This window comes from Bison bison, unplaced genomic scaffold (genome assembly GCF_000754665.1).
Source record: "Bison bison bison isolate TAMUID 2011002044 unplaced genomic scaffold, Bison_UMD1.0 scf7180017864388, whole genome shotgun sequence".
In the NCBI taxonomy this organism is placed as follows: Eukaryota; Metazoa; Chordata; class Mammalia; order Artiodactyla; family Bovidae; genus Bison; species Bison bison.
In genome coordinates, this window is record NW_011494960.1 from 2,027,679 (window position 1) to 2,047,041 (window position 19,363).

A 19,363-nucleotide genomic window follows, 5' to 3' on the forward strand; every position below is an offset into this window, starting at 1 on the left:
ATTTTGATTTTGTCTAAAGGTTTTCAAAAATGTACACTGTTGCCTATTCTCATTCAACTACAAGATCTCAAAGCTCTGTAGGAGAAGGAGCAAATGTTACTTTCAAACTGAATAAGGGTCAACTACTATTGTCTAGAGGTTCCCTTGTGGCTCAGCTGGTAAAGAGTCTGCCTGCAATGAGGGAGACCTGGGTTCGATCCCTGATTTAGGAAGCTCCCATGAAGAAGGGAAAGGTTACCCACCTGGGTATTCTGGTCTGGAGAATTCCATGTACTGTATAGTCAGTCCTTGGGGTCGCAAGAGTCAGACAAGACCGAGTGTCTTCCACTCTCACTTTCACTGTTGTCTATTCTTGCCCAACTACAAGATTTCACAACCTTGTAGGGGAAGGAGCAACTGTTGCTTTCACACTGAATAAGGGTCAACAAAAGACAGCAAGAAGGTTGGATCTGCTAAAAGCAAATCTTTGTATACCCCAGTGACATGAAAGTAGGGAATATACTGAAAGGGCAGTGTTGTATTATCATTTTTGGTCTCATTAAAAAAGTGCTAGGGAAAGGGTCTTGTGGTTAATAACTTCATGATGAGATCTTAGGCATAGACTTTACATTTTTCTGACATAGGATATACCTTTTGAGATTGGTCTAGATGAAATAATTGAGCCCCCAAACTAAGCCCTGAACTAGAAAATTTACTCAAACTATTTACTAGATGATAATTTTCAAAGAAAACACATCTGGGGTCTATTTTATTAGACCTGGCTGCTGCTGCTGCTAAGTCACTTCAGTCGTGTCCGACTCTGTGTGACCCCATAGACAGCAGTCCACTAGGCTCTTCCGTCCCTGGGATTCTCCAGGCAAGAACACTGGAGTGGGTTGCCATTTCCTTCTCCAACGCATGCACGCATGCTAAGTCGCTTCAGTCATATCCGATTCCATGTGGCCCCATGGACAGCAGCCCACCACGCTCCTCTGTCCACAGGATTCTCCAGGCAAGAATACTGGAGTGGGTTGCCATTTCCTTCTCCGATTAGATCTGGAGGGATAAAGTTTAGACATTCCCCTTTCTTAAGGCATATAACAGATCACTTAAAGATTCTTGCAAGATAGTTTTTGCCCCATTTTTATTCTGCTTTAAAGTCTGGATGGAAGTTTCACTCAAATGAAAATAAATTTTATTCTTAGCAGTAAGAGTCAAGTTCTTTAAATAGGATGAGTTAACTAATAACCCCGGTGTAAGAATATTTTCTTTTAAGTAACATTTCATTATGTCACAAATTAAAATAGGAGGAAATATTCACAAAGTATATTTCTTTTAAACAGTCATAAATTTTGTTCAAAATGAAGCACCCAAAAATAAAAATAAAAAGCTTCCCTCTGATGTTGACTATTTATAATAGTAGCCCCAAACAAAATTAACAAAAGTTCTTTTTTACTTTTATCATAAAGCTAATCTTAATTTTTCAGTCTTAAAAAAAGGCTGAATTCTTAGTAATTTTTTAAAAATAATGAATATCAAAACACTCTCATTAAACAGATTTTTGAGGTTTTACTGACCTGTTTTTGCTGAGTGTTTTACTTTGCAGAAGGCAAACATGCATATTTTAGACACAGAAACTGACATGGTTTCTGAAATATTAATGGAGGGATTTCACAGTGATGATACCTCTTTGTAGTTGAAAAATAAAGGGAAGTTTTACCCATGAGAGCAAAAATAAGTGGTCTCATTCTCCCATTTCAGAACTCAGAGAAGCCCACAGCTCTCAAGAGAGCTTCACAGAGGGTTCCCAGGCAAGGAATATGGCAGAGAATTAGAAACTTTTAGTTAATCATTTCTGAAGTGATGTTGATGCTTTTAAAATGACATTTATGTAATCCTGAGAAATAAATATTTAGGATCAAACATAAAAAATCATTATCTATCAGTAGAAAAAACACAAAATTCGCAACTTTGTGTTGGGATTTTGTCAGGGTCAAACTGCATCTGTTGTGTGTACAAATTAATGTGATTCTTGAGAGCTCTCCAAACATCACTTCTAGTTTTGGTTAATGCTATCTTAATTCAATAATGCTATCCTAATTCAACATCATGGAAAAGTAAAAGGGGAAGGAAGCACCCATACAATAATCTAGATAAAGGTTTATTATGTCAAAACAAAAATTTTGGCCTAAAATAAGATGAGAATGATGAATTTCCCTTTTTTTTTTTCCTTCAACTATTATGCTTCAACACAGGACTAAGCTAGTGTTGTTTGGGTGTACTGGGTGACTGTTTTTAAAGTACAATTGAACTTCCACTAAGATTTTAATAAAATCTTCAAATGTGTCCAAAGAGAAATTTACACAGACATTTATACTTAAATGTTCGTTCTATCCATTTGGGTATTCAGCTGTTTAACTTTATGCTGCATACAAAATAACAACCTGAATAATCTCTCAGCCTACTTTTTCATGGTATGTGTATAATATTTCATAGCACTCAAGTAGGTAAGGAAGATAAAAAACAAAATTTACAAATTGAACACTGTAATGTGTTGTCTTAATCCTTCGATCGCTGCTTTGTGAAATTAGTAAAGTTTTTAGAATGCGAATAATCTCTGCTTTTACTAGTACACATGGTCATTAGTGTGGTTAGAAATGTAGCCACCCATTCTTGTAAATAATAATGATAATGAATATAATAATAATAAAGGCAGAGGAAACTTTTGGAGGTGATACTACATTTATGGCATAGATTGTGATGATAGTTTCATAGATGTATACTTACAACCAAACTCATCAAGTTGTTTACTTTAAATATGTACAGCTTATTGTATGTTAATCATATAGCGATAACATGGCTTTAAAAAATAAATGGAGCAACCCAAAATCTCAATTTTAAAATATTTGAGGAAAAGCATACACAAAACACTTCACCTTCAAATTGACCAGGCCATTATGATTCCCTTTCCTTAACCAAGATGTTGTTTTAAATACTATGGCGAGGGATTTTTCACGCCACACTCAGAGCTAGAGGAAAAGTGATTTCTAACGGGATTTTGTCATTGGGTGGCAAACTTTTCCTTTGGTGACTCGATCATACTAAAAATGTTTAGTTCAGCAGGATTCCTAACAGAGTATTCAGTTAATAGCATAAATTCAAAAAGTGAATCCAGAAAATAAGTAAATGATGTACACTAAACAGCAGGAAAATGAAAACTCCCAGCTAATTCTGCAGAAAGCGGTCCTCCTTCTTTTTACCTCTATCAGTTCAGTTGCTCAGTCATGTCCAACTCTTTGCAGCCCCATGAACTGCAGCACATCAGGCTTCCCTATCCATCACCAACTACTGGACCTTGCTCCAACTCATGTCCATGAAGGCAAGTGATGCCATCCAACCATCTCATCGTCTGTCATCCCCTTATCCTCCTGCCTTCAACCTCTGCCAGCATGAAGGTCTTTTCCAAGGAGTCAGTTCTTTGCATCAGGTGGCCGAAGTATTGGAGTTTCAGCTTCAGCATCAGTCCTTCAAATGAATATTCAGGACTGATTTCCTGTAGGATGGACTGACTGGTTTGATTGCAGTCCAACAGACTCTCAAGAGTCTTCTCCAACACCACAGGTCAAAAGCATCAATTCTTTGGTGCTCAGCTTTCTTTATAGTCCAACTCATCCATACACGACTACTGGAAAAGCCATAGCTTTGACTAGACAGACCTTTGTCAGCAAAGTAATGTCTCTGCCTTTTAAAATGCTGTCTAGGTTGGTCATAGATCTTTTTTCAGGGAGCAAGCATCTTTTAATTTCATGGCTGCAGTTACCATCTGCAGTGATTTTTGAGCCCCCCACCCCCAATACCAAATAAAATCTGTCACTGTTTCCATTGTTTCCCCATCTATTTACCATAGAGTGATGGGATGGGATGCCATGATCTTAGTTTTTTGAATGTTGAATTTTAAGCCAGCTTTTCACTTTCATTAAGAGGCTCTTTAGTTCATCTTCATTTTCTGCCATGGGGTGGTATCACCTGCATATCTGAGGTTACTGATATTTCTCCTGGCAATCTTGATTCCAGTTTGTGCTTCACCCAGTTCAGCATTTTGCATGATGTATTCTGCATATAAGTTAAATAAGCAGGGTGACAATATACAGCCTTGACGTATATGACACTATACTCCTTTCCCAATTTGGAACCAGTCTGCTGTTCCATATCCGGTTCTAACTGTTGCTTCTTGACCTGCATACAGATTTCTCAGGAGGCAGGTAAGGTGGTCTGGTAGTCCCATCTCTTGAAGAATTGTCCACAGTTTGCTGTGATCTGCACAGTCAAAGGCTTTGGTATAGTCAAGAAAGCAGAAGTAAGTGTTTTTCTGGAATTCTCTTGCTTTTTCAATGATCCAACGGATGTTGGCAATTTGATCTCTGGTTCCTCTGCCTTTTCTAAATCCAGCTTGAACATCTGGAAGTTCACAGGTCACGTACTGTTGAACACTGGCTTGGATAATTTTGGGCATTACTTTGCTAGCATGAGATGAGTACAATTGTGTGGTACTTTGAACATTCTTTGGCATTGCCCTTCTTTGGTATTGGAATGAAAACTGCACTTTTCCAGTCCTGTGGCCACTGCTGAGTTTTCCAAATGTGCTGGCACATTGAGTGCAGCTCTTTCACAGCATCATCTTTTAGGATTTGAAATAGCTCAACTGGAATTCCATTACCTCCATTAGCTTTGTTTGTAGTGATGCTTCCTAAGACTCACTTGACTTCACACTGTAGGATGTCTGGCTCTAAGTGAGTGACCATACCATCATGATTATCTGGGTCATGAATATCTTTTTTGTATAGTTCTTCCATGTATTCTTGCCACCTCTTCTTAATATCTTCTGCTTCTATTAGGTCCATGCCATTTTTCTCCTTCATTTTGCCCATCTTTGCATGAAATGTTCCCTTGGTATCTCTAATTTTCTTGAAGAGATCTCTAGTCTTTCCCATTCTATGATTTTCCTCTATGTCTTTGCATTGATCACTGAGGAAGGCTTTCTTATCTCTCCTTACTATTCTTTGGAACTCTGCATTCAAATGGGTATATCTTTCCTTTTCTCCTTTGCCTGTAGCCTCTCTTCTTTTCTCAGCTATTTGTAAGCTATTTCTCAGCTATTTGTTTTACCCCTATAACAACTTTCAGAGTCAGGCCTATTTGACCCACATATTTAGGTTACCAAAGTAACAAAATGGAATATGCCATTTCAGAATATTCTAATGATATAATTAAAATAAACAAGTACACAAAAAAGTTTTCTGCCTAATCTAATACACAGGAACTCTAGACAACTTCTCTTTTCCTCTAGCATTTCAGGGCTAGCAGCTCATTTACTGAGATTCTACTTTGTGTGTCTTCCTCCCTCTTATATTTTTTGAACTTGTTATTGGAGTATAGTTGATTTACAATGTTGCATTAGTTTCAGGCATGCAGAAAAGTGAATCAGTTTTTTATATATATATAACTCCATTCTTTTTAGATTTTTTTCCCATATAGGCCACTACAGAGTATTGAGTAGAGTTTCCTGTGCTGTACAGTAGGTTCTTACTAGCTGCTGCGGCTGCTAAGTCGCTTCAGTCGTGTCCGACTTTGTGCGACCCCATAGACGGCAGCCCACCAGGCTCCCCCGTCCCTGGGATTCTCCAGGCAAGAACACTGGAGTGGGTTGCCATTTCCTTCTCCAATGCGTGAAAGTGAAAAGTGAAAGTGAAGTCCCTCAGTCGTGTCCGACTCCCAGCGACCCCATGGACTGCAGCCTACCAGGCTCCTCCATCATGGGATTTTCCAGGCAAGAGTACTGGAGTGGGGTACCAGTGCCATCTCTGTCTTATTAGATAACTATTTTATATATAGTAGAGTATATATGGGACTTCCCTGGTGACTCAGACGGTAAAGCGCCTGTCTACAATGCGGGAGACCCAGGTTCGATACCTGGGTCGGGAAGATCCCCTGGAGAAGGAAATGACAATCCACTCCAGTACTATTGCGTGGAAAATCCCATGGACAGAGGAGCCTGGTAGGCTATATAGTCCATGGGGTCGCAAAGAGTCGGACAGGACTGAGAGACTTCACTTTTTCACTTTTCAGAGTATATATGTCAGTCCCAATCTCCCAATTTATCCCTCCCACCTTATTCCCTGGTAACTATAAGTTTTTCTACATCTGTGACTCTACTTCTATTTTGTAAGATCACCTTTCTCAGGGATATCTGCTGAACCCAAAGACTCAAGGCTGAGCCCTCTGACTCAAAGCTCTTTGTCCTGCAGGACAGCAGGATTAAGCATGGTGGAGAAGTGGTTTAGCAGAGTCTTAGAAGCAACAGGTACCTTTGTCTTGCTCCCTCTCAGAACCCAAGATAGTGACAGAAGGAGAGTGGGGTCCTAAGGACTGTCAGACACTATGAACTAAGCCTGAGTAGTAGAGGCTTGAGCAGATAGAAGACTAGAGGACCCTCTCTAGAGGCTGTCACACAACAAAGCTGGGAAACTTACAGCAGGGAACAGGGACATCCCTAAGTATCTCAAATTGATTTTTTCACTTCTTGTTGAGTGGAGCCTCATTTCTATTTAATTAGAATTGCTTTTAAATAAAAACAATCCTTCTCTCATCCAATTACTATGGCAAAGTACAATCCATACCTTATGAACAATTTGTTAAGATTATGTTGACTATGATGTTTTAAAGAACATGGGATTACTTCTGATTACAGTTGATCTGCTGGATTAAAAAAAAAAAAGGGCTATTCATTGACAGCAAGTTTTCTGCCCATTGCTGTAATTTCCTGATGTACACACCTTGTATTTTATTTTCCGTGATTTTCTTTATAGCTTTCCCTTTGAGAATTAACACAGAGAGCAAGCTCTTACTTTATCTTATTAATTCATCTTAACACTACAAATATATCCTGGACTGGATGAGAAAACATCACCTAATTAATTCTGAAGTTTTATCTTGCATCAAGATTTATTCAAATATTTATATCTTCTTTTAAAATTCTTTGGGCTCTGTAAAACTGTCAGAAGCCTTGTTTGATGAAAGGAAACCAAATCAAGTCAGCTGGGCTAATAAAGTCTCTTCCTCTGATTATTTAGCTATGGTTATGATTTCTACAAGTACTTTTGGTTTTTCTTTTCTAAAAGAAAAATATTCCAAAGATGTCTCTACATATGCAGGATTATATTCTATGCCTTTTTCCAATCAAAATATGGAGATAACTATAAACCTATTAATTGATGCTTTTGAACTGTGGTGTTGGAGAAGACTCTTGAGAGTCCCTTGGACTGCAAGGAGATCCAACCAGTCCATTCTGAAGGAGATCAGCCCTGGGATTTCTTTGGAAGGAATAATGCTAAAACTGAAACTCCAGTACTTTGGCCACCTCATGCGAAGACTTAACTCATTGGAAGAGACTCTGATGCTGGGAGGGATTGGGGGCAGGAGGAGAAGGGGACAACAGAGGATGAGATGGCTAGATGGCATCACTGACTCGATGGACATGAGTCTGAGTGAACTCCGGGAGTTGGTGATGGACAGGGAGGCCTGGCGTGCTGCGATTCATGGGGTCGCAGAGAGTCAGGACACAACTGAGCGACTGAACTGAACTGAACTGATAAACCTATTCATCTACTCAGGAGTAGAGACTGAAAAGAACTGAGGGATCAGCTGCTAAATGGGGAAAGTGAGGAAAAAGGAACAAAAGAGGAGTCTGACAATCATTAAAGACTAAACAGCAAGAAAGCAGTGAAGGAGTTGGGAGACAGAGAGAGAATAATGGGAATCAACTTTCCACTAAGGGAAGTGTATTGTCACATACGACTTCACGTACAATATCCTCTCCAATTTCCCAAAAAAGAGTTGCAAGGAAAATATACTCAATTAAAAGATATTTAGAAAATGTTTAGACATAGTGAGTTGGACAATAAGGTCACGATGTGAAAAATATTGGTAGTCCATTTTTAGTTTGAATAGTTGTTCTCGAGATGTTCATACTGATCATCTTTGAAGAAGTTGCTCCTCAACACCTAAGTTAAATATCAGCAATGAAAAACCAGCAAGCTTCTGAGTTGCCTGGATACTGAGAGGGTCCACATCTTACATAGCAGCAGTAGTATGACCTACCTGGCTGCAATCCGGCCAAGCTCTAGCAAACAGAGACACACTTCTCTGGGTTGCTTGTGGAGGACTGAAAAAGAAGACGAAGGCGGACACTTTTACAATAGAAGGGACTGGACAGCAGCTCAATGGGGAACATGCTTGACCCCCCCCCTCACACCTCAGGGTCCCAGTAAGGGAACTAGTCTTCATTCTGATGTTCACAGAAACCATCCTGTCCCACAGTACACTTAGATCTACTGAAGTCCTAAAGCAGTTTTCAAAACTCTTTGCCTAGCTTCCCTACCAAAAATCATGAGCCTCAGGAATCTCACTCTGAAAATATTTTCTTCAATTAGTCAATATTTGTATGTGAATATTGAAAACATATGTAGTTATAATTCTGATATAAGTAGTTGATGAATACTTAAAAACAGCAAATAGAAGACTATGAAGCAAAGATTGTTTAAAACTTCTAACTCTATCTTCACCAGTGATATTAACAGAAATAATGCAATGAATAAGGATTAAAAATTACATATCACAGCCCTTTGTTATCCTCCAAACAATAATGTAAGGTGAGCTCTCTGAATCTTGATATCTTCTCCTATTTTGATTATATTTTAAAAGGAAACACTTTCAACTGACTGAATTTTGTAAATATGTACAAATATATACCGTCAGTCAGTTTGGGCCATAAAATGAGCAAATCAGAAGATGGTTCTTTGCAATACTATTTATTTTCTAATATAATCTGATTACTTAATAAATTTGTTTTACCAGTTTCTTTGGACACATTCAGTAATGCTGACAAGTCATACTTGCATTTGTTGAGGCTACCGGAGGAGTATGTGTTGCTCATACTTTTTTTTTTCTTTTTAAACTCAGACTAGAAAAAAATTTTTAATGTTACTATATACAATACCTAATAAAGACAAAGATATTAGGGGGAAAAGATTGTATTGAGAATGCTCTTTACATAGACACAATATCCTGATAAAAGAAAATACGAGTTTATTGATAAACTTTAAGAAAAATAGCAATATTGCTTCATCTTTTTTTGTGGATTAGGGGGAGCCTTCCCTGGTGGCTTGGATGGTAAAGAGTCTGCCTGCAGTGCAGGAGAACCAGGTTCAATCTCTGGGTTGGGAAGATCCCCTGGAGAAGGGAATGGCTACCCACTCCAGGATTCTTGCCTAGAGAATTCAACGGGCAGAAGAGCCTGATGGGCTACAGTCCATTGGGTCCCAATATACTGATAAAAGAAAATAGTAGCTTATTGATAAACTTCAGTATAAATAGCAATATTATTTCAATTCTTTTATTTGTTTATTTATTTTGGCAATGCTGGATCTTCATTGCTGAGCAGGCTTTTCTCTAGTTGTGGCAAGTGGCGGCTACTCTCCAGTTGCAGTGCATGGGCTTCTCATTGCAGTGGCTTTTCTTGTTGCAAAGCATGGGCTTTAAGCAAGTGCACAGATTTCAGTAGTTGTGGCCTTTGGACCCGGTAGTTGTGGCTCCTGAGATCTAGAGCGCAAGCTCAATAGCTTTGGCACACAGGCTTAGTTGCTTCACAGCACGTGGGGTCTTCCCAGATCAGGGATCAAACCCATGTCTCCTGCACTGGTTGGTGGATTCTTCACCACTGAGCCACCAAGGAAGCCCTGCTTCAATTCTTAAATACACAATTTTATAATAATTTAATTTCCCAGCATTATTTCTATCCCCCCCCCAACTTAAATATCTAATTTCTTCTCTCCACAGGCTATGGCAATGGCAATATTTGCCACTGACACCAGAATGGAATTTGTTGGGGCTGTGTGGTGAATAGAAAAATACATTTACTTAGATTATGAAAGTATATGATTTTACTTGGCTTTAAACAAGCAAAAATTATTATCTTGCTATAAAATGTAATCTTTAAAGCTTTTAAAATATGTTCTAATATCATCAGCAATACTCATTGAAAAGAACTGATTATGGGAAATCTGAATTACAGAGTAATTCCATTCTTGATAATATAAATTTGAGCTTCAGCTAACACTTGGTGAACTGTCATAAAACCCAGGTTGGGGAAGTCTAATATTACTTCTAACTAAAGGGGCTTTTAAAAAAGATATTTAGTACCTCTAATTTAAGTGCACCGTTAGATGACTCTGGCTGAATGACACAACTTTTGATATATTAAATCAACTTCAGTGCAATGAAACATATGGACTATAACACCACATGGAAATCAATTTCAAACAGAGAACAATAACAAACATCACAAAACAAAAGCAAATAAATGAAAATCAATCTTCCTGTCTAGTTCATCAGTTTCTTCTGATTTGGACTTTTTATCCTGTCAGTGGGCTTCCCTTGTAGCTCAGCTGGTAAAAAATCTGCCTGCAATGCAGAAGACTTGGGTTCGATTCCTGGGTCAGGAAGATTCCCTGGAGAAGGAAATGACAACCCACTCCAGTACTCTCGCCTGGAGAATCCCATGAACAGAGGACCCTGGCAGGCTACAGTCCATGGGGTTGCAAGAGCCGTACACAACTTAGTGACTAAACCACCGCCACCGCCACCCTGTCAGTGGTACAAAATAACAAATAGGAAAAGGGAGTACATGAAAGTTGAGGAGAGGAAGATGTTTAAGGCCCTGCTAACACACTCAGCTTCAGTGAGAACTGTGTGAAGCAAGTAGTTAAAGCTTCAGGAGACTTGGATATAATCTCGTGCATTTTGCGATGGTAACAGTGACAAAATATGAAAATTATTAGTGAATGGACCAAACTGTGCCCATGAGCAGTCAATACCAATCACATAAAGCAACTCTGACCCAACGATCATGATCCTTTAACCAAATTACTGTGCTTAATTGGAGGACTCTATAAGCATTGGAAATAAACAGAGATATTCTATGGAAAATATAATTAATTCTGAAGAAAAAAATCATGTGGGTAATATGACAATGTGGTATGTAGCATGCATTGCTATTGCATATCCGGCTATCCATGTAAAACAGCTTTTGCATGCCAACACTCAAATATCAGTTCTACCATGGACTCATTAGAAAATCAATTTGGAAAACTGAAAAGTAACGGCATGATTCTCCTTTTTATATCCTTAATATAACCAGCTTATAAAACTTGAACAAATGTCTCACTCAGCACCATATCTTAGGGAAATGATAATAGAAAGATTATGTTTTACTTCCCAGTTTTCTTGGAAATGTTATCTTTAATAAAGCAGTTGCTTCAAAACATACCCATAATATTGTCTTATCATGCCTTGGTTCATGATGGCCACAAATACTAATATCATGTTTGATACATAGTAAGCAATGAATGAGTTAAATCTGCAGAGGGGATAACCTAGCACAATAACAAGAACAGAGTAGTTAGTTACTCAGTAAACACTATGTCCCAAAATACCAAGGATGGTAACCATCATGGATCATGACCGTGTCATGTGGTTATAATGGTGGTTGTGACAGTTAAGCTGAATAAAGGCTAAAATCTTACCTAGCATCTTTAGAAAATGCAAGAATTTATATTATGTTAATGTTTATTCAATTGTAAGAGCAAACATGCTTACCTTACTCTATAAAATTAAATTCAAGAGTCTTTAAGTATCATCTGTGCAATATGCTGTGTGCTAAGGCACTTCAATTGTGTCCGATTCTTTGCAACCCTATGGACTGTGGCCCGCCAGGCTCCTCTGTCCGTGGGATTCTCCAGGCAAGAATACTGGCGTGGGTTGCCATTCCCTTCTCCAGGGGATCTTGCCAACCCAGGGATCGAACCCAGGTCTCCTGTTCTACATTATACCAAAGAAGTGATTGTGTTTGGTTTTTGCACTGTAGACTATATGAACAGATGGAAAGAGTATAGTGGCCATGGGATTCGAGCCACAGAAATCTGGTTCTGCCTGGGAGCTCTAAAATTTACTAGTTCCTCATTTGGGGAGATCATAAAATGTCAGTTTTCTGAGGGAAAATAATGGTGTGTATCTTGCAATATTTTTGTGTGAGTTAAACAAAATATTATTCATTGTTATTCTTAGCCAGTGCTTGGCAGATAGGAAAGACTTCCCAAAGTTAGTTTTCTTTCTTCATTATTATTACTTTTTGTTGTATATTATTAGCTTAAAGATTATCTTTATTTGGCTTAGTTAATATTAATGTTAATAACTAATAACATTTTTTCCTGTAAGCATTTTTTCTGTGCACCTATCATGTGAAAGCCAGCTTACTAAGCAGAAGAAACCTCAGAATTAAAAAAAAAAAAAAACCTGCTTTTGATCATTTAAGCTGTATAATTTAAAAGTTATTATGATGAGTATATTTTGAATATTTTGTCATGTTGTACCATAAATAGCTAATTCTAAGTTTAATCAAATCTAAGGTTAAGTAGGTCAACTTGGCTGGCATATATAGACAGACATAAAGCATATATCCTATTATTATTATGGATTTTTGCTAGGTATAAAACTTAAGTAAAAATTATATTAGAGCATGTCATTTTATGAAACACTAAACATCTTACCATCAATTTTCCTCCATTTCTAGGAATAAAATAATTTAGATAAGCTCATTTTCAATAAATTACCTAAGCTGATTATATATATATGGATGCATATCTTTATCTGGATGATTAGAATGAAAACTTTTAGTATATTGCATTTGAACTAAAGACTTTATGTTGTCGCATGTACTACTAATTTTTTATACTTTATTGATTTGTCTTTTCAAAAATATAAGCAAATTTCTAGTTATACTGAGGCTTATGGTAAAAAAAAATTTTTTTTCATTCTATTGCCACATCAATAATATGGCCTTTTGCTTTGAGCTCTGAGTAGAAGGGTTCTTCCCTGGTGGCTCAGCAGTAAAGAATCTGCCTGCAATGCAGGAGCCACAGGAGACGTGAGTTTGATCACTGGGTTGGGAAAATTCCCCTGGAAACCGACTCCAGAGGGAACTCACTCCAGTATTCTTGACTGAAGAATCACATGGATAGAGGAGCCTGGTGGGCTACAGTCCATGAAGTCGCAAAGAGCTGGACATGACTGAAGTGACTTAGCATGCACCCATGCATTCATGAGAAGAGAGGATCACTATTGCCTTCTCTCCTCTGAACAAATTTTCTTTAAAACAAATAAAAGCTGTCTTAGTCACTGGTGATTTTTATGCAAAAGGTTTTTATCACTGGAGGCTTCTTTTAAAATAATCAAAACCATTTTGAAAAAATGTATAAGGCAGAAGCCCTCTGGGAAAAGTAACATAAATCTCTATTCAAAAATATGTGGCAAGAGACTCAATCTTATAACCTAGATTCTATAAAAATCTCATGGGCATCAAATGTCAAATGGAATGCTGCTAGCTCCAGGAATAGAAAATGAGACCTTCCGCTAAAGCAAGGGGTAGAGTTTCAATGTCACAGAATCTGCGAGGATAAAATGCATTAAACCGTGAATGTATAGTTTAGCTATATAGCTATTTAGTTGTAACAGATGGACAAAAAATGAAAACATGAAAATATCATTATCTATTTGGTTTAATATATATTAGAAGCAATAATATTCATGCTGGTTTTGAAGGAAATCTATATTTCAGATTTATGTTTAAGATGAAATTTGAAAAGATTATATTTTTGAGTGAATATTAAATTGTGAAAATATCATAAATTAATAGCTTCCCACTGTCCTAGAGAAGAGAACAGGTTCTCATACTTAGAAAGAATGACATAGTAGAAGACACAGTAAACTAGACATCAGAAGAATTGGGTTCTACTCCAGGCTACATAATCTCATCTCTAAAACTTGCTTTCTACTTACTCTTTCTTATGAGGTAATTTTATGGGTAAGCGCATTTGGTATATGGCAAGCACTCAACAAATTTTACACCTTTGTACTTAAGTGATGATCTGCAGACCAGTAGCATTGGCATCAGCTGGGAGCTTGCTAAAAATGCAAATTATTGGGTCCCATCCCTTACTTATTGAGCAAAATTTAAATTTAAACAAGCTTTCCAGGTGATGAATATGTGCATTAAAGTTTGATAATCATTACACCAATCAATGTTATGATTATTACCATATATGTCAGTTATAATTCTATATCTATTCTGGTTAAAAATATTCAAATGTGATTTGATTCATGGAACATGCTCTAGAAATGTTTAGGATAACGGTGATGACAGTGATGATGATGATGAATGGAGGAAGAAATAATCTGTGCACTGGATTAGCCCTTAATGGGTTTTATGGCATTTATCATCTTCCAGGATCTATAAGGTAGAAAAGATGCCTGCCAAGAAAGTGAAGGGCTGGCTCTCTGAAGTCATGTCTTTGCATTTAAATGTGGGAAGCAGCTAGCAACATAGGTGACTTAAAAACTGATCTGAGAGAGGCTAAAGAGAAGAAAAGTCAACAAAGCATAAACCCCACAAACTCATGAATGCTGAGTGTGTATGTATCCAGATTTCTCAGAATCACTGTTCACAGTGAAAATAGGATACAGCATCCATATAATTCATATAAAAGGGAGAATTCATTCATGATCTCATCAGGAATGGAAGATGTATAGAATAAAACGTAGTTAACTGCCTCTGCCATCAAGTCAAAAAAAAGTCCCAGAGCAAGGAGTGCCCTTTCTGTCTCAACACCCAGACTTGATGCGAAATTAATGGGTTAAGTCACTATCACTCAGAGCAGCAAGTAAGAGTCTCTTCTAATTTTGCTTTCATTTATACTTTATTTTTCCTTTTACTTTAAATCATCATATGAACTTCTAAAATTATCTCATACAAAACATAACTTTCTGTAATACTGGAGGGACATGATCTTCAGAGGAAAATGAAGCTGAATTTAAATCCTAGCTGTGTCACTGAGAAGCAGTATAAAACTGGGCAATTTATTTAATTCTCTTGGTCCTAAACTAGCATTTCCATTTATAAAATTAGTGGTTGTTGGGAGATTAGAGATGGTAGCACATATCCACTGCTTGATTATCATTACTGAACATATAGCTATTATTATTGAATATTGCACAGTGAAAATTTGATTCTGGAAAAGCTAGAAGGCTGTCACTTTCCTGATTCAACCCTGACTCCATCAAATCCTTGATATACCTATTATTCCTGGGAGATATTTAGTTTTCTCACTCAGATACCATACTACATTTGTGCTGACATAGGGGCAAATGGCTAAATTTGGGAAAAGTTTCTGAGCTCAAATTCAGAATTGAGATGCTGATAAAGTACTTTATAAGGATAGGTGTTACAAAACCCAAAGTCTAAAATAAATTGTTCCTGGGAAGAAACAATGTGAATATAAATAACCCAGAGTTGATCTGGTATCCTGAAATTGTTATCCTACATTAATATTAATAAAAGTAGGTTTCTTTCTACAGAAATATTCTTCCAGTCCTCAATACAGACAGCAACAACGACCACCACATGGGATGCTTTATCAAACACTTGCAGGCAGGCATAAATTCTTTTTCTGATGCAGTAGGTACAAAATGGAAAATGTTAATGTTTAAATATTCACACACAATCCTTTTTACTTTTGTGTAGTGGGATCAAACCCAGTACTGTAGGTAGGTCAGTGCTTGACCAATGTTCAATAGAACAAAGAATTGTATAAAACCTATTCTTCAGAGTTATGCATCAAAAAAAGATAGTGCTACATAGCAAACACCAATACAGAAGATAGAAATGAAAAATCACACACATTTGCATGCTAGCACAGCAGAGAGCAAACCCTTTTCCTGCTGAGTAGATTCTTTCTCAGAGAAATAGATGAAGCATAGTCATTGGCCTCCAGATCCTATAATTATCCAATAACATAGTGATATTGACACAATTTCAGCAAGCAGAATTTGTGCATTTTTCAAATATCCCCTCCCCCATCCTTTTATTTTCTCAACTTTCCAGCTCAACCAGAATGTACATAAGTAAAGAAAAATAAACAGATCTGGGGGAAAATTTAAGGTCACTTAGCAATTTCTAATCAGTGGGCTAAAGTAAATTACAAATAACAAATCCTCCATGCAAGAATATCATCCATTTAAAGAAATAGTTTCTACTTAAAATATCTTAGAAAAAATCATACAAGAGCATCAATTTTAGGACCCATAACAATTTTTTTTAATTGAGAATAAGTCATATATGTCTGGTCCTAATGTCCAACAGCCCTTATAATACACTGATGTAGAAAATTCACTGATGTCAATAAATAATTCTCTATGCAATTTTATTGCAATTAAGATTGCAATTGTCTTAATATGAGTAAAATTGTTTGTGTTTCAGACTACATGCCATACCTGTTTACTGCCTAAAGTGTGTTAATAGAGAATTGAAGAAGAAAATATTACTTACAATCCAATTACTATTTGTCTTACTTTCAAATTCTGAATATAGCATTTTATTGTTATTTACTAGATGTAGATGCTGAGACCTCATGTTTATATTATATCATAATTTTCCCATATTATTAGTCTCAAAATATTATGAATATTATTTTTCTTGGTATCTATGAATGACTACAGTCTGTTTAAGCTACCACCAAATATCTTCAGTTCATTCATTTTTTTTAACTCATAAAAAAATGTTTCAATAGACATTACCTATGTCTACTTCCCTCAAATAAACTTTTAGAAGTAGAACAACTTGACGAAAGAACATGAGCACTTCTGAAGTCTTTAATACATAATGTCAAATTGCCCAAGAAGACAAAAAAAGGCAAAAATTTTCCAATTATTTTTCAGCAATATATAGAAGATCGCACTTTCCTCAATGTTTGATACCTTAGTAATAAGTCAAATGCAAATTCAATCTGTGAAAAATTAGCGAGGATTAAGAATTGAATATTTAGTGTTGACTTTCCTCTATACTCAACATTAAATATACAATTCTTAATCATCACTAATTTATCATAGTTTTTATTTGCATTTGACTTATCACTAAGGTATCAAACATTTTTATCTCTCTTTTGGGCTTTTATAAGTCTTTTATGAAAAAGTTTTTTATGACATGTATCCATTTTGCTATTGACTCATTTCTGAAATACTATTCTGGGATATTAGTTAACTCATAATCTAAGAACTGACATTTGACAGAGGAAAAGCTCTCTCTCAAGAATGTCGTAGAAGATAAACGGCAGGTTATGCTCTGTATGTGATTGCATCATGTGGTGTAGAGAGCTATCTGCCAAGAATCAAAACAACAAGCATGAGAGAAACATATGGAATCAGATGCTGTCTATACTCCCCAGTTCATCCCTGGCATCTCTCCCCACCCACTGAGATTTCTTGTCATTAGCTGTCGTGGAAAGAGAACAGACAGAGTGAATCATGAATTAAGATCCTCTCACAAATAATCGTACCAAAAAAAAAGCACTGCCACAGAGGGTAACGTATCAGTTGCCACAAAGATAAGAATGCTTTATGCAGGCAAAGACCTTTGAACAGCTAAAGACAGAAGCCTCTTGGTACACACTCAGTACAGTGATCTACCTTATCATTCATTCAAACAGATTTTTCCCCTTTAATCAGGGCATCTTTTCATTTTATTTGCTGGTCAAAACACTAGGACACAAAGGCTGCTCTTCATCTTGTGTGCTACTGAAATGAAATCTTAAGGTAGGGAAAAAAGAAGAAACCCTTGTCCTAAATTCCCTTTCAAAAAGTGAAGTGTGAAAAGACATTAAGCAGAGTACACAGTGTTACTGTTGCAAGAAAATCAGTTCTGCTGCAGCATCCAAGGCCATCAGCCGTGGCTCAATCACTTCCTCACCCACAGGGAATAATAAGAAAAATCCAAGGAGAATGGGTTCTACTTGGGGAAACGGATTTTCTCATTGTCCTTCTTCGTGATTATCATGAACATCTATGGACACAGCTGTTTCCTTTCTCTGAATAATCCTAAAGTCAATACTATCGTATTGGCTCCTTTCTTCCATCTCCACAAGACCTATAATACATCACCTCATGTCCTATTCTAAGCAGCAGAAATTTCAAATTTACCTTTTCATTAAGGAACAAACTAGAAAGCTGAATTATCTTATCTAGTTTGGTACTGAGAGGATTCAAAATTATTTAAAAATTTTTATCGCCTTGAAAAGTTGGTTTTATTAAACTTTCTTGACTATATAAATACATTTTAATTGCAAGGTATAAGCAAAGCTATACTATAGACTTTACTATACTATACTATAGCAGAATCAAAGATATTTTAACAAAATACTTAACAGTTATTGCATGTAAATTACCATGGGTTTTCTTTTTTATGAAGTCAAATAGGGTGAAGAACTCGACCACTTAAAAACTCTTCTTGACATAATTTTATATGCTACACAGTGTGTATTTATGTACGAGGACAATTATCATATAAACTCAATTATGCTTTATTGTTTCAAGATAAAATGTACTATTTATTACCCAAATGGGGTTTTAAAAAGTCATCCAAGCTTCTTGGAGTCCAGTTGAAAGATTTACTAGTTCAAGTAACAAAAAAAACTTATGGATAGTAAAAAAATTGAGACAAGACCATATTTATATTCATAGTTTCTAGTAGTCCATTTGGCCTACAGAAGTCACTGAAAAATTCTTTCTTGAATGGAAACCTGTGCAATGAACAAAGGAACAGACAATAAGTCAGTTTCCCCATGTGGCAACGTAGGAGGACTCCAGGATTTTAAATCATGATGTTATTTGTCCACCCCTGAAAATGTACTTCTTTTACACTTCAGTTCAGTTCAGTTCAGAAGCTCAGTCGTGTCCGACTCTTTGCGACCCCATGAATCGCAGCACACCAGGCCTCCCTGTCCATCACCAACTCCCAGAGTTCACTCAGACTCACGTTCATCGAGTCAGTGATGCCATCCAGCCACCTCATCCTCTGTCATCCCCTTTTCCTCCTGCCCCCAATCCCTCCTAGCATCAGTCTTTTCCATTTTTAAAAATACTAAGTGTATTTTAAATACACAAAACTAACTCATTTTTTTAAAATTTATGGGTATATGTGTGTGTATACCCACGGACATTTAATAGCTCTTTCATGGGTTTTTCCCCAAAATAACTTTGCCTCACTCCCTTCCTATAATCCTCCACTCACATAAACCTATAAACCTGAAAGTTAAAATCGATTTGTAAAATTACCAAAGCCCTGAAAAAGAACTATATCCATATATATCTTCCACCAAGTTTTTTTCTTTTTTTACTTTGATGTGAAGAAATGGTAAGAACATTCGAAGTCCATTCATACAAT

At 36.7% G+C, this 19,363-nt stretch overlaps 1 protein-coding gene across 5 annotated transcripts in view; it reads right to left on the reverse strand.

Moving 5' to 3' along the window:
- GAS2 (growth arrest-specific 2) overlaps window positions 1–19,363 on the reverse strand; it is a 149,224-nt gene that overhangs the window by 83,910 nt on the left and 45,951 nt on the right. For all 5 annotated transcript variants that reach the window (XR_826908.1, XM_010858403.1, XM_010858404.1 and 2 more), the window contains one exon: window positions 8,137–8,200. Coding sequence is in view for 4 of the 5 variants with exons in the window: in XM_010858403.1 (XP_010856705.1) it covers window positions 8,137–8,200 (64 nt within the window). In the remaining variant the exon portion in view is untranslated. The remainder of the gene's footprint in view (window positions 1–8,136; window positions 8,201–19,363) is intronic.